This window comes from Equus asinus, chromosome 23, assembly GCF_041296235.1.
Source record: "Equus asinus isolate D_3611 breed Donkey chromosome 23, EquAss-T2T_v2, whole genome shotgun sequence".
In the NCBI taxonomy this organism is placed as follows: Eukaryota; Metazoa; Chordata; class Mammalia; order Perissodactyla; family Equidae; genus Equus; species Equus asinus.
The window spans coordinates 17,180,850-17,203,313 of NC_091812.1; the positions used below are offsets into that span (position 1 = coordinate 17,180,850).

Sequence of the window (22,464 nt, forward strand, 5' to 3'; positions counted from 1 at the left end):
CCCAAATGCCCCCAATACATAGTTGTATATTTTAGTTGTGGGTCCTTCTAGTTGTGGCATGTGGGAAGCCACCTCAGCGTGGCCTGCCGAGCAGAGCATGCCATAAACCAGGGAAACTCTGGGTCGCCAAAATGGAGCGCTCAAACTTAACCACTCGGCCACAGGGCCGGCCCCAAGGAGCAGTGCTTTCTGATGTCATCGAGGTCCCAGGCTCTACCATCTCTTGTATGTGGCTTTTGTCTTCATGGCCAAAAGATGTTTCCTTCATCTCCAGGTGCTCTGGCCACATTCCAGGCAGGAAGAGAGGGACAGGACAAGGGGCCACGTTGGCTACTTCTGTCCTCTTTGATAGGGAAACAAAGCTTCCTCAGAACACACCTCCTCCGGTGACTTTTCCATACATCTCGTTGCCCAAAGTCGTGTCCAATAGCCAGCCCTTACTGCAAGGAAGGCTGATGACTGGAGGTCTTAGCTTTCCACCCTCTACAGCAGGGGAGGGCAGAAGATTGTAATGGGTATGTAACCTATAGTGTCTACCACAGATCACAATCATCAACTCTATGGTCTTCTCTTGCCAAATATCCCTTTCCTTCTTTCTATCACCAGTTCTTGCTATGCCAGGTCTGCCAAGATCTTGTCAAACCCCCTGAAACTTGGCAACGGCCATAGGAACAGACTGTTGAACACACGGCCAGATATGAACTCAGGGAATGCTCCCAGGTCCCAGCCTCCTACTTTACACAAGTACAGAATATGTATAAAGACTTCCTGCCAGGCAGACGCAGGAAAGCCCAGGCCCTTCCCAGGGGCGGAGGCCTGACTGGCGCAGGGGCAGTAGGCCGGCCATAGGTGTGCTGCTCAAATACGACCACACAGGGAGGACGGTGAAGTCGCCCACGAGAGAGAGGGCAGCCTGCCTGCCTGCTTGCTCCAGCCAGCTCTCCTTCCGCTCCTCTCATTCCTCTTGGCTCTTTGGCCTCTGGTTTTACACTCAAGTCCCTGCCTTACGCCTTGCTCTTTTTCTTTTCTTTTTTTGAAGTTTACAATTTATTTAGCCCCGAATGGAATTAAAAGGAAGGGAAAAGGAAATGGCTGCTGAGTAGGGAAATACACAGCATATCTTGGCTTGATTTTCTGTGGTTCACTGGCTCCTTGAAGGGATTTCAACTACTAATGGCCATCTAAGCTGGTAGGGCTTGAAAGAGTAGGGAAAACAGCTAAATTCTAGCTAAGCCACTGCCCTTTTAGCCTCAGGGCTTACACCAGCATCTTGGAAGAAAAGACACTAACAATCTATGTACTTCTGATCAGTCTTCCTCCTTGTTTTAACCATTCATTAGGATCCTTTTCTTCTCCCTGTTGACCTCAGCGCTCAGTGGGTCTCTCTCCACTTGCACGTTATTAGTATCCAAGGACCAAATGAGTCACTCTCTCCACCTGCTGTGGCTCTGCAGGGTCCACTCCAGCCCAGTTAGCCAGACCCACCCAATTTCCTATTTGGAGGAGGGCTTTAGATGAGAGGAACACCATAGTTCTCCTTTAGTTTATAAAGCTTCAGAAACAGCTTTCTACCAGAAGGGAGAAGGAGACAGGCTCATCAGGTTTATTCTGTCCATGAAGCATCTCTGAATAACTGGAGGTTAAATAACACCACGATGTGCTTCTTTTCAGAAAAACAATTCATGGATCTGAAGGATCTGGAATGGAAATATTATAAGGGGATTGTGAAGTGGAAGCACATTACTTCCGACTCATTTGTAAACATAAAATACAACAGTGAGAAGAGGTTTGTGGAGAGCCGGCAGATGCCTGATGTTATTTCCCCCCCTCTAGTTCGTAGGTCTTTGGTCATTTGTCCTCAGGTTGATTATCCAAAAAAATCTACCTTCTTCTTAAATTGAATATGAAGTTTATTAAAATATCTTGGATGTAAATTTTGCTTTTGAGAGCATTACATTTATACATGAAAAGTAAAGAAGCAGAGTCACCATGGAATACAAGAACTGAATCTCTACAAAATGCATGTAAGGTCCAAAATTAAACCATTAATGTGGAGCAAAGGATCCAAATTGATCTGCTAATATAAGATGTGGTTTGGACTGGTGAAACCCATCTGGACCAAGACGGAGGCAAACCTGGATCATGGGAAAAGAAAGGCGCGCATGAAGGAGAACTCCCCAGCAAGAATAGCTCTTAAACAGATTGTAAGCACATGAAGAAGTCCATTATCATAAAAATAGTTGATAAGTTCAACTAATGGAAGAATTAACATCTGAGGATGTAGAGATCAATCCAAGAACTTAAAAATAATATGTTCCCTGCTCAAAGACATGAGGAGGGAAGTGGCACCTATGAATTAAGAACAGGAAGATGTGGAACAGAACAAATTGAAAATCTTGGAAGTGAAAATTTAGCCATCAAAAATAAAATAATAACAATAATAATATTCAATAAATCACCTTACTAGTATTCTGAGGTATATATCTGAAGAGGATTCATTTGGAAGACAGTACTGCGGGAGAAGCTTCCAGATAATAGCACAGGAAGATAAAGGAAGAAATTATGAAAGAAGTTAAGGGTAATGGAGGGTAGAGTGAGAAGTTCAGAAATATAGCCAATGGAAGTTGCAGAAAAAAATAAGGAAAAGAGATGATGTTTGGAAATAAAGTAATTCCAAAAATGAAGAGACACATGAAACCCTGAATTGAAACATACCACTGAGTGATTAGCAACAAAATAGAAATAAATTATGCCTGGAAGCACCGTAGCAAAACTGCAGAGCATTAAGCAAGAAGGGAAAACAAGAAGAGAAGATAGAGGACATGCAAAGAAATAACAAGTCAACAGTGGAACGTTCGTTAACAACATCAGAAGGGGATGGTGTCACATACCCAAAATGCTGACAGGAAACAACCGTCCATCTGGAATTCTCTAACAAGCCAAACTCTCTTTAAAGAATTGGGACAAAATAAATACATCTAAAACATATAAGAGCCAAAATTGTTTACTACCCACAATCCCTTACTGGAAAAATTGCTAGCACTTTAACAAGAACCCAGAGGGAATGCAAGAAATAATGGTGAGCAATTAAATGATTAATAGTATATGTGTATGATTGTGTACATGTTAAAAGATATTTCTGAATTCTATTTCTTAATATTTTATTTAGAAAATTTGCCTCATTATAAGTCAAATTATTCTGTAGTTTCCACTTTTTACACTATTTTTTTGAATCAGATTTTGGCTACAGCATAGTGGATTTCTTCAGCAGGAGAGACTAGAAATTGGCATGAGGGAGGTTTCTAGGGTGCTTATAATATTCTTGTATTTTGTGGGGTTTTTGTGGTTTTTTTTTTTTTTTTTTTTGCTGAGGAAGATTCACCATGAGCTAACATCTATTGCCAATCTTCCTTTTTTTGTATGTAAGCCACCGCGACAGCATGGCAACTGACAGATAGTAGTGTAGATCCACACTTGGGAACTGAACCTGGGCCACCAAAGAAGAGTGTGCGGAACTTAACCACTAGACCACCGGGCCTGTTCTACTTTTTATCTGTGTGCTCAAGCGTGTCCAGGACGCAAAACTTCCTCCAGCTATACACTTACTACTGTAAACTTTTCTTCATGCATTTTGCACTTCAAAAAGAGTTTTAGAAGTTATGCTACCTTCATAAAATAAATTGGGGGGTTTACATCTTTTTTTTTTTTGAGGACATAGCTATTTAAATAGTATTAGAAATATTTATTCTTTAATGTCTAGCTCGAACTCAGCTATAAAATCATCTAATCCTGTTGCCTTTTCTTCCTGTTTTTATTATGAAAATGTTTAAACATTCATAAAAATAAAGTCATATAATGAATCTGAACATGTACCCATCATCTGGATTCAATATTTATTAAAGTTTTACCACACTTGTTTCCTTTGTTCCTTTTGTTGTGTTTCCTGTGTCTGCTGGAGTATTTTGAAGCAAATCATAGGCCTTATGTCTAAGATATTATCCTTACATACTATGGTGTGTATCTCAGAAAAATTTGAACATTTTCTTTCATAACCATGATGCCATTATTATACTAAGAAAATTAACAATAATTTCTTAGTACCATCTATTTATTCATATTCAAATTCCCTTTATTGTTTCAAAATTGTCTTTTTCTAGTTGGTTTGTTTGAATCAGGATCCTAGCGAGGTCTGAAGACTGTAACTGGTGATTAGGTCTCTTAAGTTTCTTTTCATCTATAGCAAATCCGCATTTTTCCCCCCAGCAATTGACTTACTGAAGAAATAGGTCCCCTGCCCCATAGAAGGGCCCACAATCCAGATTTGTATCCTCATGGTGTCATTTAACTTATTCTTCTATCATCCATATTTCCCGTAAATTGGATATTTGCTAAAGCCTTGATTAGATTCAGGTTCAACTCTTTTCGGAAAGAATATTAGGTGATGCTGTGTACTTCGGATGCTGTGCCTTCATAGCAGAAGGCAAATAATACTGGTTGCTTCTCTTTAGTGATTAAGACTGAGCATTGGGTTCGGGTGGTGACAGCCTGATGCCTCTGATTCTCAAGTTCCCTCTAACCTTTCATCTAGTGCCTTCCATCCATTGACGATTGAGGTAGTCCTCCTCTACGAGGCTCGCAGTGGTCCCACCTCCCAGGATTCACATCCTTGTGCAATCCCCTCCCCTTGAGTCTGGGCTGGACTGTTGACCTGCTTCTACAGATAGAATGCAGCAGAGGGGATGGGGTGTCACTTCAACGTGAAGTTACAAAAAGCCTGTGCGTTCTATCTTGAATTCCCTCCCTCATCCACTTTCTAGCGTTCAGGGCGGCCGTCTGCCATCTTCTGATGTACCTCTTGGGGAGGTCCACGTGCAAGTAACGGATCTCTGGCTGACAGGCCGCAGGGATCTGAGATCCGCCAACAGCCACAGGAGTGAGCTTGGAAGCAGGTCCTCCCCAAGTCAGCCCTCGAGACACCCACAGCCCCAGCCGACACCTTGCCTGCAGCCTTGTGCGAGACCCTGAGCCGGGGGTTCCCAGTTAATTCATACCCAGATTCCCAACCCACGGAAAGTGTGAGAGAATAATTATTTGTTGTTTTAAGCTGCTACATTTTGTGGTAATCTGTTTCACAGCAATAGATAACTAATATGATGTTTGCCTGGATTATTTTCATTAGGATTTACTCAGTGATGATTTCTAACTCTGCGTTAATTCCACATTTATTGACTTGGAATAATTTGTGAAAAAAAAAAAGACTTTCCCTCACCAACTAGGGCTATTTATTTACACCGAAATACAATCTGCCCAAGAAAGGCAGCTAATTGCTTAATTTTTCCCTTTTAGTTGCCAATTTTCAGATTAAGGAGTTGATATTCTGGTTACTGCCAATGGTGGCAAACAAGTGTTTCTCTCTTTCTTTTTAAACAGCATTGTGGACTCACTGGTGTTTCTTTTTGGGGGGGTGGGGTTGTTTGTTTATTTCTTTTGTTTTTTAATAAGCTTTTTTAAAAAGCATAATGTCATACAGAAAATCACAAGCTTGATGAATTATCATAAACTGAACACACCCACGGAACCACAACCCAGCTCGTGAAATGGAGCCTTGCCCGCAAGCCCCTCTGTTGCCCTCTCCTGAGCGTTGCTCCGTTCCTCCCCTCCGAAGGTAACCGGTGTTCACCGTAGACTAGATGTATCTATTTCTGCACTCCTTATACAAACGTAAACACGCAGTATGGATTCTTCTGTATCCGGCTTCTTTCAGCATTATGTACGTAAGCTTCACCCTTGTTTTGTACGTAGCCATAGCTATTTATTTTCATTGCTATTTAGTATTCACTTTGCTGAATATAGCTGGTTGATTTACCCATTCCACTGTTGACGAACATTTGGGTCATTTGCAGTTTTTGGCCATTACAAATAGTGTTACTGCAACACCAGTGGCAGTTAGAGAGGGTTTGATTTCTAAAGAAGACTCACAGGACCCAAAATGAGACTGCTCACAGGTCTACGGTTTATCGCAGGAAAAGTATTCAATCAATGCGGCAAAAACATTAAAGCAAGGATATGCATCCCAGACAACAGCAAGGGCCCCAGAGGGACCAGACCCAGGCTCTGATCATCCTCTCTCTGTAAGGACCTTACTGGGCACATCTTCTCTCATCTCAGGACCCGTTGTGGGCATGGAACACTTTAGAGCCACGAGCACGAAATCGAGTCTCGGACACTACTTTTTATATTTTGCAGGTCACATGGGCATATCCCTGCTCTGTAACCAGCCTCTGATAGTCTCATCAAACTAGCTGTCAATCACCAATATCACTCTTATCAATGAACAAGCTCATAAGCTGGTACAACCCACCCCCAAACTTCTTAGACCTGAGGTCACAAAGCAACACTATAAGCCAGTAGGTGTCATGCCTTAACCAGGGGTCGTTGTGATGCAGGAACTTTAGCAAAACAGCTCAGGCTAACTCTAGGCCTGCTGGAATAACCCTCACAGCACTGTTGCTGGTGAACAGTCCCTACGCACAGGTGCATATTTCTCTTGGGTAAAATTGCTGGATTATAGGATATGAATATATTCAACTGCAGTAGATAACACCAAACATTTTTCCAAAATATTTATCCAATTTATGGTTCTCCCAGCAGAGTATGAGGATTCTCATTGCTCTATAGGATTATATTATTGTTCCTTTAAATTTCAGTCATTCTGGTAGGTGTAGTGATATTTCATTGTATTTTTATTAGAATTTCCCTGCTTACTAGTGAGGTAAGCACCTTTCACATGTTTATTGGCCATTTAGCTATATTCTTGTGTGATGTGTTATTCATATTTCAGGCCTATTTTGCTATTATGTTGTCTTTTTTTCCTAATTGAATTTTGGGAAATCTTTATATATTTTGAGTTCTTTGTTATATGTATTTCAAATATCTTCTCCAATTTCCAGATTGCCTTTAAATTTTCTTAGTGGAGTCTTTTAATAAATTCCTAATTCTCGCATAGTCTAGTTTATCAATCTTTCCCTTTATGACTAATGCTTTGAGTGTCCTGCTTAAAAATCCTTTACTTATCCCAAGATCATGAAGCTGTTTCCTTATGTTATCCTGTCAAGGCTTTATTATTTTATCTTTCGTATTTAGGTCCACAATCCTCCTGAACTGATTTTTGTACATGGTAAAGAGGTCAGGATTCATTACTTCCCTTTTTGACCAGCCAAAAAATTTGTGGGATACAGCTCAAAGGTGATCTTAGAGGAAAATTACAGACCTAACTGCATGTATTAGAAAAGAAGAAAAGCTGAAAATTGATTATTTAACATTCATTTTAAGAGGTTAGAAAAAGAAAATAGTTTCTAATTTCCAATGTGTCTTCTTTGAATTACTTAAGATTATTTAGAAGTATATTGCTTTTAAATAATTGTTGAGAAGTGTATTTCTTAGTTCCTAAATATATAGATATTTTCCTTTATCCTTTTGTTATTGATTTCTAACTTAATTCCACTGTGGTGAGAGAACATATTTTGTATGATTTGCATCCTATGAAATGTTCTTTATGGGCTAGCATATAGTCAATTTTGGTAAATGTTTCTTGTGTACGTTGAACAGAATGTATATACCACAATTACTGGATATAGTTTTACTTCTATCGACTATGTCACATTTGTTAATCACGTATTCAAATGTTCAATAATCTACTGATTTTTGTTTCTCGGTTGCTGAAAGGAGGTGTGTGGTTTTGATTCAAGAGGTCTCTGCTTTTATTTTCAGCTCTATTAATATTTTTTCTTCATATATAAGACTGACATTCAGGGCATGCAATTTAGAAATGTTGTATCTTCTGGATGAACAAAACTTTTATGATTAATAAGTAATCTTCTTTATCTCTAAAGATGCTACTTATCTTAAAATTGACTCTGCTGATATTAGTTAGAATACCAACTTTCTTTTAGTTAATGTTTAGATGATATATCTTTTTCCATCCTTTTACATTCACCCTTTTTGTATTCTCATCCTTACGTTACCTCTCTTGTAAGCAGCATGTCACTGGACTTTTTTTATCCAGACTGAAAATCTTTGGCTTGAATCAAAGTATTTGTTCCACTCACATTTAATTATAGGTATACACAGTTTAAATCTAACATCTTACTATGCACTCTTTGTCCCACCTGAACCACATTACCTTTTCTAGCTTTCTTGTCTACTTTTGGATTGATTAAATATTTTTTATTATTCCTTCCCTTTCCTCTGTTTGCTTGTTAATTGTACATTATCTTCCTATTCCTTTAGTGGATACCCTAGATATTGCAACAAACATCATTAACTTATCAAAAACCAACATATATTCACTCTTTTACCACACTTCCGACACACTGCTGCCTTAGGGCCCTCCAACTCCATTTACCTCCATCCCAATACATGAAATAACAGGCATGTTGTTTCCATGTATTTTAATTCTATAGAGAGAGACCCACCCCTCACATTTTTAGGATTCGGAGACGGAGTACAAATGGAGGCCCGTACATTGTATATCTAGATAGTTTAAAGTATAAATCAAGCTAATAAATTATAGAATAAAATGTGTGGTATTTTCCTGTACTTACCAATAATCCTTTATGACAATTTGGAAGGCCAAATTCAAATTTATAATTCCAAATTCAAATTTAGAACTCTTCAGAGTTCCACGCTGGAATACGGGAACACGGGAGCGCTGGCCTCGGCTCGTGGTCCGCAGCTGCTCTTCTCTTCCCGCCTCCAGCTCTTCTTCCCACTTCCACCCCCGCCGCTGTGAGGGGGCTCATGCCCACGTGGCAAAGACCCCCCAGCTCTGTAGAAACCTGCTGCAAACAGCCTCTGCTTGCCCCCTCCTCGGTGCTCTGGGGTGCCCTGGCGGCATGGTCTGCCTTTCGGAGGACGGAGCCAGGGAAAGGACACACAGGCCTGGAAGTATGATCAGATCCATTTGAGTGGGGAATTCTGAGATCCCAGGTGCTCAAACTGTGCTCTAGATGGGGTGACATGGGCTCCAGGTGGGCGTGTGCCCTTGGCCCCACGGATTCCTTACCCTGTGGAATGGGGTATGGCTGACAGAAGACCAGAGTGAGGGCCCAGGGGAGGGCACCTCCTACCTAGGTCTAAGCTTAGTGATTGTGTGTGTGTGTGTGTGTGTGTGTATACCCCCACAAGACATTATTTTATAAAGGTTTATACAGTTAATATTCATTTAAATTTACCTATATGCTCAGCTTTTCTGTTTTTCTTCATTTCTTCTTGCATCTCCAAGTTTCTATCTGGCTAAATTTGCCTTCTGCCTGGAAGACAGTCTTTAATATTTCCTTTAAAGTGGGTATCTGAGCAATGAATTTTCTCTCTCTCTCTGTCTCTCTCTCTCTCTTTTAATTTGTCTAAAAATGTCTGTATTTCACTTTCATATCTGAAGGATATCTTCCCTGGATGTAGAATTCTAGGTTAGAAGTTACTTTCTTTCTGCTCTTTGAAGTTGCCGTTCCAGTTTCCTCCTGTTTCCTTCTTTTGGGTAATCGACTCTCAAGGGTTATTGTTTTAACTTTGCAGAGCACACAGACACTCAATATCAAGAAGAGGAGCACCCCAATTTTTAAAAACAGCAAAAGATTTGAGCAGACCCTTTACCAAAGATAAAAAAGATAACACATCAGACATTGTGGGAATTCCATAAAATTTGGTTACTATGCAGGCCTTGCAGGCAGACAACCTGGGTTGAAATCCTGGCTCTTTGACCTCAGGCAAGCCACTTAAGCTCTCTCTATCTCAATCCTTTCATCTGTGAAATGCAGATAATGCTTGTAATGATCATTCTGAGGATTAAATGACTCAGTACAGGTAAAGTGCTTAGAAGAGGGTAGCCCCTGGTAAACACTTAAGAAATGTGAGATGTGTGTCTTCACTTACTCTTGTCAGCAGTATCAATAGCAGTGCCAGTAGAAGTTGTTGTATTGAGACATTTCCTCTTGGTTTTGGCATCTATAAGGTTGGGAAACAAATTTTAGGGTGACATATAGCAACTTTGCAAGACTAGCTTTGCCTCTTTTTGGGTAACCATTATTGTGATTTATTTTCACTATTATTCTTTCCAGTTCCCTAGGCTGTTGTTTCCTGGTCTGTGCTGTATGATTTAGGACTGTGTTTGGTGACAGTGCCCCTCAGCCACCATCATCTGGCCACCCTGCCTTCTTTTGGTTCTTTCAACTCACTAAGCTTGTTCCTGACTTGGGATGTTGGCCCTGAGCCCTCCTCTGCCCAGAACACACCCCCTGAATCTCACATGGCCGCTTCCTCCTTGACCATCCCATTCCCGCTGTGAGAGGGCTTCTCGGCCAGCTGTTCTAAACAGGCTGCCCCATCACGCTCTAACACACCATCTTATTTTAATTCTCTGCTTAGTGTTTATATGATTGTACATACAAATTGACCATACAACTATATGGTTATCAAATTTTTATATGATTTTTTCTTGTTCACTATTTAATTATTGATCTGTCTTTCTCACTAGGAATCTTGTCATTCTATTTGTGGTCATCTGTCCAGTGCCTAGAACACTTCTTGACATGTAATAAATTCTCAGTGATTATTTGTGGAATGAATAAATGAATGAATCCTAGATATGTATGAAGTGAATGAGATCATTCCTGTGGGACTACAAGTTTTCCCTTCACTACACAACCCATTTTCTCTCCTCATAATCATTTCCCCAGAAATTTGCTAGAGAAAATAAAATTTCTGCTGCTATTTGCGTGCCCCCAGCGAGTTCCAAATGTGGCTGCTAACCCCGTAGTGGCAGATGCAATAACCTGCGTGCTAAATTGTTGTGGAGAGCAAACTTTTGTAAAGCAATCTCTGAATAATCTATACGCCTCACTATCGAAACTGAGGGCCGTGAACTCAGTCCTATTCAGGGTAGGGAACAGATGAGTTTTCTCTGTTCTAGCCCTTGAAGATAAAATAATGCCTCTGCAAGGGCGCTCAGTCAGTTCTATTATCATTGCCACCACTTGAACTCTTCCCACTTCTGATAAATTGCCTCCGAATTCAATGCATCATGAAATTGAGAACCTGTTGTGCCAGTTTTGTTTCTAATTGCCCTCTAATTTGTATCTGTTTCTAGAATGGTAATAAAATCAGCCTAAATCATATTTTAAAAAAAATAAGATTAGGGCCTACAGAAACACACGGAGTTTCATTAAAAGAATATGTAACATAATCAGGATTCTGACATAATCAAAATTTAGTAATCTGCAAAATTACTGTGGGAAAGTTAATGCTTGAATGATACAATCATAGGATGAAAATAAGCATAATAGTTCTGCATTCGTGTGGCTTCCTATTAAGAAATGATTATTAAGGGGAAATTGGCCACTAAAAAGGAACTGCTGGGATCTCTTACCAGGTTCAAAAACGATCAAATTACCGCCATTTCTGAAAATAGAAATAGACATTGTGACCTTGAGAAAGACAGCCATTTATCATGTCATTAGGGGCAGTGAGTGATAATAAACCAGACCTTTTGGCGACACTAATGAAAGCATTTGGGATACACATGGATAGGCAGAAAGGAAGACAACAAAACCCATTGAGCTGAGCTAGGGCTCGGGGCTTTAGAAACACAGAACAGCCCCATACTTTGGGGTTTAGACTTCGATTAAAGGTGGTGACTTCTACTTAGAGCCCCCCGCCCCCCGATGATGCCCGGGCACTAATTTAGCGCCATCTAACAGCGTGCCCTTTTTTGACGGGCCTTTATGAGCTGTACGCAGTAGTAAGGGTGATGATTGTTCAGAAGTTTACCATTTATAAAGCATAAGCTCGATTTCTTATCTCCTTTGAGCTACTGTATTAAGATGAATTGGTTGCTTATTCAAACAAATACACCAGGAGGAGACACAGTATTTTCTTCACTTATATTTTTCCACTCACTGTAAGACGACGGCCACCACCAAGTGATTCTTCCCAAAGAAAAAATATCTACTCCAGTTTGAATTTTCAGCTTCACCTAGACAGAGAAGCAGGTGACAGATGTTCTTGCCTTAGAAAGAAAGGAAGAAATTCAAATTCTACATTCCCAAATATTCTCTTAAAGTCAGTGAGTCTGACTTTTAAAAAAAGAGTATATGATCTACAGCACTGGAAGTTGAAGTATCACTTCAGACCGGTATACTGGAGGCCATCTTGGCAGTACGTGTGGAGGTCTCTTAGAACATGCATACTCTGAAGATAGCTCTCCAACAATATGAAAATACACATGGAAGCACAGGTGATTGGTAAACACACACACACACACCCACGTTAAATGGAGAACTAAGCAATAAAAAAATGGGAAAGATATCTACGTACTGATAGGAATGATTTCTGGGAGACACTGTGAATTGAAAAAGGCAGGTGCAAAAGAGCATATATGGTAAGCTACATTTTGTATAAGGAGGAAAATAAGAAAACATACATTTACCTACTTACCTTTAAAAAGGAAACATGGGGGATCAACCAGGAGACAGCAAAGCTGATTGCCTCCAGGAGGTAAGGAGATGCGAGGCTGAAGAGGCGTGAAGAGGGGAGACAGCACTCTGAGCACACCCTCTCACACAGCTCTGACTTTTGGAAACATGTTATTGTTATGTAGTCATGAAATATAATTAAGAAAGACAGGAAAGGAAAGAAAAAAATATGTAAAACAAAGCAAACTGAAAAAAAACTAACGTGACTGTATATCCAGTGAACCCCATCACCCCCCTGGAGGAAAGAAAGAACTAACCCAGAGAACCAACAGGCACAGCGTTTGGCAGCTGGGAGGAGAGTTACTGACACGCTGAGCTCTTCTCAGTAGGTTTGCTTTTTGTAGTGGTGTGGACGGAGCAATTCTGAAACCATGTTTGATATAGGACTGAACAAAAATGTGAATATGTTGATATTCTAGCGGCCAGGATTCCTGCTGTAAGAGAGAGGATTTGCAAACGTGGAATGGGGGAGACAGGAACGAACCTGGGGGACGGGTTGGAGTGGGAGGTATCGGTGTGAACTCACGATTTCTAAAATATGGAGTTAATCTTCATCATTGGCGGAGTCCCTATTAGCTAAAAATTTTTCATAACCCCCAAAATCAAAACTTGAGCTGGTTTCGTGGTCATTGACGGACATGTGCAGGGACGGAAAGCGTCCCCTGACGCACACGTTCCCAGCTGGGGCTGAACAAGGTGACGCTCTGCCTCATACAGTAAACAGAGTCCTTTTCATAGTCTACGTAGTGCCTCGTTTTCCCCATTTTTGTGCTTTTTGTTGGTGATTTTGCTGTTTAAAATATCTGTCAAGTGTCTGCTGAAGAGCTGCCCAGTGTTCCTAAGCACAAGAAAGCCGCGACGTGCCTCATGGAGCAAATAGATGCACTAGAGAGGCTTAGCTCAGGTGTGAAATGTAGTGCTATTGGCCATGAATTTAATGTTAATGAATCAACAATGTGTTCAGAATAAGGTGTCTTTCAACAAATACACGTAAAACGAAGTCATGTTTTGATCAGCTGGTGAAAATGTTGTGAGCAGAGCCTCGTCGGATCTTACCCTCTCCTTCCCTCCTGCAATGCTCCAGTAGCCTCTAATTCAGTGTTTGTGGCACACTTTATAGAACATAACTCCTGCAAAAGGGGTGAATTGACTGTAAGTGTATATCATGCATATTTGCACATGTATATAGGCATGTAGGTAGGTATACTGGCATGCATGTTTATTATACACGTGTACTGTACATGCATATATTTCCTAGCTCTGACTGCTGAAAGGCCTAGCAGCAAAAATATCCCAGTAACGATGAGTACACCGAACACCCAGATATTGGTCGCTAATACCACTCCTCACTAAAAAGAACCAGGGCTCATTGGTAAAGTGGATGATTCCAGGTCTGAGGAAGGGTGAGTGCAAGATGAACCTGGACTATCGTATTATGCCAGGAAGTAGGGAAGTGCTCAAAAAAACGATAGAGACAGCCACCTCAAAGGGGCCTCCATTGGCCAAGTCTGGGACAACTTGAGCACTAAGGTAACTGAGCACAGCAACGAATTACAAAACTTGGGGAAGAAAACAGGAATCCATGAACCCATACCCATTAGAAATCAATGGGAAAGAAGGGAGCCCTTGCTTATGGCAGAATGCCAAGTGCCCCAACAGATGTGGACATAGTGCTGGGGTTGGGAAATCATCATTTTGCAGTCATCATTATAAGGATTGGTTTAGGTAAGAATCAACTAATGCTAAGTCTAGGGAGAAATTTTGATGAGGAGCTGGATATTTGAATGTCTCCCCACAACTTGCTTGGAAGTTCCAAGGGGAACCAATAGTAACTGTACAAGGGAGAAATCAGATAACACCTTCACCAGATGATACAGATTAACATCACAGTGAGGGGCAGATGGACCCTGTGACTCCAGATGTGAAACCAAGGATCTAATCATGAAGAAAACCACACAGATCCACAATGAGGGATGTTCTATTTTCTAAAAGGGTTGGGGGAACCTCTCTTCTTTTAAAGTGTTAATGTCATAAAGACACAGGAAAGGGGGCCAGCCCGGTGGCGCAGCGGTTAAGTACACACGTTCTGCTTTGGCGGCCTGGGGTTTGCTGGTTCGGATCCTGGGTGTGGACATGGCACCGCTTTGGCAAGCCATGCTGTGGTAGGCATCCCACATATAAAGTAGAGGAAGATGGGCACGGATGTTAGCTCAGGGCCAGTCTTCCTCAGCAAAAAGAGGAGGATTGGCAGCAGTTAGCTCAGGGCTAATCTTCCTCAAAAAAAAGAAAAAAAAAAAAGACACAGAAAAGCTGTGGAAATGTTCCAGATTAAGGGAGATTGAAGAGATATGACAACTAAATATAATGCATTATCCTAACCCAGATCCTATACCAGAGAAAATGCTATTAAAACATTATAAACATTATTGAGTCAACATATGAGATTGGAATATGGACACGAGTTAGATGAAGGTATTGTATCAAAAGTAAATTTACTGAGGTTGATAACTATTCTGTGCTTATGTAAAGAATATCTCAATTCTTAGAAAATAAACACTGACGTATTTAGGAGTAAAATGTGCTTTACTCAGATAGGTGAATCTGAGTAAAGTGTTCTTATTAGTATTCTTATTCTCTCAACTTTTCTGTAAGTTTGAAATTATTTCCAAGTGCAACAGTTTAAAATGAAAAGAACCATAAATTCTGGTTGTCCCAAATATCTCACTGCTCAGAATGTTTTTCAAGGAAATGCTCGGGGATGGGGGGGCGGTGCACAGATGAATGTAAGGCTGGCACGTTTGCTGTAGCAATGCTCACAGAGTCAGAAAGTTGGAAACTACCCAAGTGCCCAATAAGAGGAAACCAGTTAAATAAATTGTGGAACAGTGGAATAATATTTCAACGTTAAAAGTGATGTAGAAAGATTCACAGTATATTAAGTAATAAAATGCAGTTGAAAACCAGTATTTAATACACGATCGTTTGCTTGTGGTATAGGCTGGGTTCCCTGGGAAGCAGAGTTAGAAAGGATGTGCACGTAGGTCATCTTTCTGAGAAGTGTTCTGAGAAATACCACCCGTAAGGGTGTGTGCGAAGGAGGATGAGGCAGAGGGGGACTCTGAAACTAATGTAGTCACAACAGAGGTCAGCTCACCATGAGGACTCCAGAAGCCAAAGCCGGGAAGTTCCTTCAGAAGTGCCCCAAATGGAGGCACTGATGTATGCCAAGCACCAGGACAGTGCCCGGCAGACAGCAGGTGCTCAATTAGAATTTGGCGAAGAAAGAAGAATGAATGATATGCATTCATTTCAAATATAGTTTCTGTGGAATCCAAGTTATTAGCTCCCATCTTGAATCATAGAATGGCTTTCTTATTCTGGTAGGAGTCCTTACTATAGCTATTTAAAATATTTCTATGTTTTCTTAGCACAAGACATTCATGCATTCTCATTGTGAAACCTTCAGCATGCATTTGGTTGAACCATACAAAATTGATATTTTTGTGGACCACTGTGACAGAGTATTGGCAATTTGGTGTGATTTAACTTCATATAATCTCACCGTGAAAAGTTCAAACTGTAGAAATATAGAATAAGATATGAAGTGGTCCTTTACTCCCTTCCTGCCTGGAGCCTACCCTCGTCCCCAGAGGCCGCCACAGTGACAAGCTGGTCTGTAAACGTCCGTTTGTCTTCTGGGCTCTGACATTCCTGCATACTTTCCTGCATCTCTATAAGGCTTACTTTTTATCAAAACACGCTCTACATCGTGTCCTGAAACGATTTCTTTCCAAGTCCATCCTTGTGGGGAAACCTGATTATTTGCAGTTGCTACAGACTCTAAATAATATAATTTCCCATAACTACTGTGCTTTGTTCCGTCCTTTCCTCTATTGACAGACACTCAGATCGTGATCAATTGTCTGCCATCGCTACACTGACCATTTGTCACCATAACCAGTCATCGCGCATGTGGATTTGCTGGGACACAGGTTCCTCAAGGTGGAAAAAGCCGCAGGAAGGTTTTGCCAGTTTAAACGCGCACCAAAAGCTCTTGAGAGCACCTCCTTCCCACATCCTTACAGGCGCCGAATGTCACCAATCATTTTTACAATCTCTTTTCACGTTGTCCTGTAGGTGAAAGAACGCTCACTTTAATTTTCGTATCCCTGTATTTGCTTTTCTGTGACTCACCTATTCATAGTCTTGGCCAATTTTCCTACCAGATGATTTGCGTTACTCGTACTGATTTATAGGAGTCATTTAGATTAATCCTCTGAATGTCATACATGTGACAAACATTTTCTTCAGGACTGTTCTTTGTGTTTTAATTTTGCTTTTATCTTTTGTTAAATTAAAAAAAAAATCCTTTAAAATGTTTATGCTGTCATGGGGCCAGCCCCGTGGCTGAGTGGTTAAGTTCACATGGTCCACTTCAACAGCCCAGGTTTTTGCCGGTCTGGATCCTGGGTGTGGACATGGCGCTGCTCGTCAAGCCATGTTGAGGCGGTTTCCCACATAGCACAACCAGAAGGACCTACAACTAGAATATACAACTATGTACTGGGGGGCTTTGGGGAGAAGAAGAAGAAGAAAGAAAAGAAGATTGGCAACACTTGTTAGCTCCAGTGCCAATCTTTAAAAAAAAAAATTTGTGCTGTCAAATCTGAAATTCACTCCCTTTATGGCTTTGGGTTTACTATGGTCTTGTTTAAGAAGACCTTTCCTACAATAAAATGATAAAAAATTTCTGCTGTTTATAAGGCACTTGGATAAGTGATGAGAATATTGAATAAATGAATTAGTTAATAAACTAGAAGACAGCATAGGAGAATATTTTTAGTATCTTAGGTTAGAGAAGGCCACTACATAATGAATAAAACACCATGGTGGGCTGGCCCAGTGGCGTAGCGGTTAAGTTTGCGCGTTCCACTTTGGCGGCCTAGGGTTCACAGGGTTCAGATTCTGGGAGCTGTAGGCACACCTACCACCACTCGTCAGGCCATGCTGTGGCAGTGTCCCACATAAAATAGAGGAAGACTGGCACAGATGTTAGCTCAGGGCCAATCTTCTTCAAGCAAAAAGAAGATTGGCAACAGATGTTAGCTCAGGGCCAATCTTCCTCACACACAAAAAAAACCAACAGCAAAGTGGATCTCTTTCCTGCTTTATATCAGTTTGAAATCTTACAAATTTTACAGAAACATATCTGGCAGGAATGCAAAATAGTACAGTCATTTTGGGAAACAATGTGGCAGTTTCTTCTCATGAGTTTCTTAAATCATATTTGATGATTAAAGCAAAAATTATAATACCATTTGAGGTGGGTTCAATTTATGAGAGGAAATGCTTAAGACAATTATATTTTAAAAGTGGAAACAGTAAAGGGCCCTAACTGGAAGTAAGACTTCTCCACTTCACTGGAAGTGGTGGAACATTGACACCAGGAGCTGTGACAAGTTACACACGGGTACTGGGATGCCTTAGGGCATCCACTAAGAAAACTATACAAAGCCACACGCCCAAACACACTATGAATAAATCAAGATGGAATCCTAAAAAAAATGTTCAAATAACCCACAGAAAGGTAAGAAAAGGGAAACAGAGGAATAAGAAGCAGAGAAAACCACAGGAAACCTCCAACCACCTGGAAGTTAACCAACCACTTCTAACCCAAACACGGGCCAAAAGGAGTCTCAAGGGACATCAACGGGGGCCCACCCACGCCTGTGACCAGAATTCACTGTCACTAAGCCCTGTATCTTCTCCGTCGGGACAGGTGATTTTTTCTGTAAAAAGGGAAGTGTGGAAGGTCTGGGTATGGGTTCCTGTCTGCAGAGAGCACACTGAGGAAGCCCTAGGGGAAAGTTGTCAAAAGGAATGAACATTCTTCATTTCTCCCGGGACAACTCCTATTACTGCCATACTTTTTCAGGAAAGAATGAGACGCTTGATTTTATTTGTATTGAGGTGAAATTTACGTAACATAAAATTAACCATTTTAATGTGAACAATTCAGTGGCGTTTAGCACATTCACAACGTTGTGCAGCCATCACCTCTGTCTAGTTCTGAAACATTTTCGTCACCCCAAAGGAAAGCCTCGTATCCATTAAGCTACTCCCTCCATCCCCCCAGCCCCTAGCAACCCCCAGTCTGTTACTGTCTGTACAGATTTACCTACTCTGGATATTTCCTATAAACGGAACCAGACAATACGACTCCAAATTGTGAAACGTGATAGCTTTCCTGAATATCAGAAGTGAAAGATCAAAGAAGGGCAGACAGAACTATAAATATCAATGTCTATCTGTAGATGACTCAGTGGTAGCTATTTGCCCAGTTCCCATCAACCCACTGTTCTTCGTGAAGTGCCCCACGGGATGCTGCACCCGTATTTGTACACCACAGCCCTGGACCCTGGGCTCAGCCGATTGGACTAAGGGTAGGCACCTGATTCACAGCAGGCCACAGGACCTTCTCCAGCAGACATTTCAGTTCGGTATGTATGACCTTTTGACCTGTGGTGCGGTAAATCCGGGAGCTCCAGCTAGCCCTTTCCAACCAGATACACAGAGAAGAAAGAAACATTGTCTACAGCAAGAGAGTAACACAGGTACAGTCAGACAAGAAACAATCTGAATTGAGAGAATAATCAAGAGAGTGGATGCTGGGTCTCTAGCAGCTTTCTGTTCCTCATTCCATTTCTTCCCTGGCCATGGGCCTGCACTGGGGCTCCATCAGACACATCAGAAACATTATAATAAACTCCCCTTTTTGTGGCTTAATCTAGATCGACTTGGTAGCTATTAATTGCCTCCTAAGGAGTCTTAATTAAGACAATATCATATAGGAGAAAAAAATCAAGAGGCTGAGGAGAGTAGAGAAGTTAGGGAAAATATAAAATGCTTTGAGGGGCTTACGGAATGAAGGAATTGTTTGCACTCTATTTTTCTTTAAAATATGTTCAGGTCTTTGAAATAGATTTTAATTGTCCATTTATATTCCTTACAATAATATAGCAATATGGAAATGAATTCCAACAAATCAAAAACTAATGACCATAATACTAATAGCATTCATGCTATTACTCTAGTAAGTATGTGTAACATTATTATCTTATAGATTTGTATATGTCTATGACAAGTTATAAGTAAATGAAGGTTTGAAAAAAAACTGAATCTTTTTTAAACACACTTGAGTTTGCTATTTTAATGAATCCATTATGCTGGGAACGCCTCTGTTCCAAACAAAACTTGGTCCAATTTTAACATTTTTAAGAATGTTCTTGAAGCTGAAATGTATAACCCTAAAGTTGGAAGTTGGGTGATGTCCCCCTGCGTGCCATTGCCCCCTAGTGGCTGATAACAAGAACCTGAATTTGAGTTAGGGCCTGTCCCCTCTCACCCGTCTCTGAACAGGCAACTCGACACCTCTCCCTAGAGAATCTTGCTCACAAAGGCCCGACTCCTCTCCCAGTGTCCCACTGTTCCCAGCTGAGAGCTGTACACGGAAGAGAGCATGACAAGGAAAGTTGGGGACTCACTCAGAAAGAACGCCCCAGGAAGATCTCATTTGGCTGTCATGCCACAGAGTGCATCTTGGAAAGAGAAAAGGCGAATTGAAATGCTCTCCACTCCCCCTCGCAAAAGGCAGGGCAAAGTGAAACTAAGGAGACGCTGGCTAAGGGTGCGGCCAACTCTTGACCCAGAGCAAAGAGGCCTGACAGGTGCCAAAATGCTTGGAGTCCGCCCTTACGACGAGATACCTTGCGGGAGGCCCTCAGTGTGCCTGGGTCTGGGTTTCATCTGAAATATCGTGCCCTGCCAAATTTGCCCCAAACTGCCACGCACGGCACAAATAGCCTCTTACCTTCGGCATGCCCAGAGCTCTTTCAACTTTCCATTTGACCTTTTATCTACTGTGTGAATTCTGTTTCCTCCTCTAGGCTCGGAGCTTCTAACGGGAAAATACTGCGTCTCCATCACTGTGACCACTTCGTGGGACAGTCTTAGCACATTATAAAAGCTGTCTGAAATCTTTTGCCAGTTCCTCATCCTTTTGCCCTCGGAAAGAGTGTACCTAGCTATTGAGACAGTGTCCAACAGAGTGCAAAAGGGGCTGTCCTCAGAGTAACGGGCCTCTACGAACTGGATCTGGGATCCTGAATAAGTCACTTCACATCTTTGGATCATAGTTTCTCACCAGTTAAGTGAACAAGTTGTGACACATTCTCCAAGATTCCTTTCAGCTCTGTGACTAACTGAATATATTCTCCTCTAATTCAATATTATCCGAGTCTGCATTGCCCATCTTCCTTTTCCTCTCTCTCGCTTTCAGTGTTTCATTCCTTAAAATCACCCTCATGACGCTAGAATGAACCCATGTGGTACTGGATTAGAATCAGACATCACTGTGAACTCATGTTTAGCTGTGTATATACAAATGGATAGATCCTGAAATAATTACCAGTCAGTGTGGGCTGGTATGGACATATATTTCCTAGTGCTGTCCACTGACAGGGCCTAGAAGCAATGACACTCCAGTAGCAACAAGCACACCCAGTGTACACATCTTGGTTTCTAATACCATTATCCCATAAAAGGAATCCGAATTCCTTGAGAAATGGCTGATTCTAAGGCCAAAGCAGGGAACATGCAAGATGAGCCCGGAGCATCTTGTAGTGCCAGAAACTAAAGGGAGTGCTCAAAAAGCAAACCAGTGCAGGTCTGCCAAAGGGACATAGGAACCAACGGAAAGAGCTCCCAATGGCCAAAGCTGGAACAATCGAGCAAAAAAATAAGAACCATGGTAGAGGTTAAAACCGAAAGTACAAAATAAATATCCATGAGTCTGTATTGATATAAATAAATGACTGAATAAAAAAAAATAAATGGGAGGGGAATAGACAAGTCTCCTGTGCAGAAAAATTCCAAATGATTTCTGTCAAAACTCTGCCCTCAAGGCTGTAGGGCTCAGATCTCCACCTCTTGAGCGTGGGCTGCGCTGAGTGATTATTTCCAAAGAGTGCAACACAGACAAGGGGAGAGAAACAAAGAGCAGCTGTGCCATGGAGAAACATGGATGAACGTGACTCTGCCGGGCGGTGACGGTCAGTGTCGACAGGGACAGGACCTGTCCATACCACGTACCCCTGATGGGATGTGCCACCAGAAAGGCATTTCACCTCTGTGAGGTTCTTTCCAAAAAGCAAGAACCCTACTCTAACCATGAGAAAAACATCAGACAACCCCAAATTGAGGAATATTCTACAAATACGTGACCAGTACTCCTCAAAACTGTCCCGGCATCAAAATAAGGAAAGTCCCAGAAGTTGTCACAGCCAAGAGGAGCCCAAGGCTACGTGATGACCAAAAGTGATGTGGTCTTGGATGGGATCCTGGAACAGAAGAGGGATACTGAAAGGATTTAGTGAAATCCGAATAAAGTGTGGAATCTAGTTACAGTAAGGTAACAACTTTGGGTCCTTAGTTTTGATAAATGTACATCGGACGCTAACAACATGGGAAAGGAAATGAGGGGCATGTGGGAACCTTCTGTGCCACCTTTGCAACTTTTCTGTAAATCCAAAACTATTCTAAAATAAAAAGCTAATTTAAAATAAATAAAATCAGGGGCTGGTCCCATGGCCAAGTGGTTAAGTTCGCGTGCTCCGCTTCAGCGGCCCAGGATTTCACTGGTTCGGATCCTGGGTGTGGACATGGCACCGCTCATCAAGCCATGTTGAGGTGGTTTCCCACATAGCACAATCAGAAGGACCTACAACTAGAATATACAGCTATGTACTGAGGGGCTTTGGGGAGAAGAAGAAGAAAAGAAAGAAGAGTGGCAACAGTTGTTAGCTCAGGTGCCAATCTTTAAAAAAAATTATTCTTAAAAAAAAATTAAATAAATAAATAGAATCACTTTCATAACCAA

At 41.4% G+C, this 22,464-nt stretch overlaps 1 protein-coding gene across 3 annotated transcripts in view; it reads left to right on the plus strand.

The window, feature by feature from the left end:
• Window positions 1-3,916, plus strand: part of C23H9orf153 (chromosome 23 C9orf153 homolog) — a 35,236-nt gene extending 31,320 nt beyond the window's left edge. For 2 of the 3 annotated variants that reach the window (XM_044756874.2, XM_044756876.2), the window contains exon 4: window positions 1,672-3,915. In XM_044756874.2, the coding sequence (XP_044612809.1) occupies window positions 1,672-1,901 (230 nt within the window). In that variant the 3' untranslated portion in view covers window positions 1,902-3,915. Of the gene's footprint in view, window positions 1-1,671 lie in introns of all 3 variants that reach the window. The other variant, XM_070495822.1, reaches the window with a different exon arrangement.
• The last annotated feature ends 18,548 nt before the right edge of the window (window positions 3,917-22,464 follow it).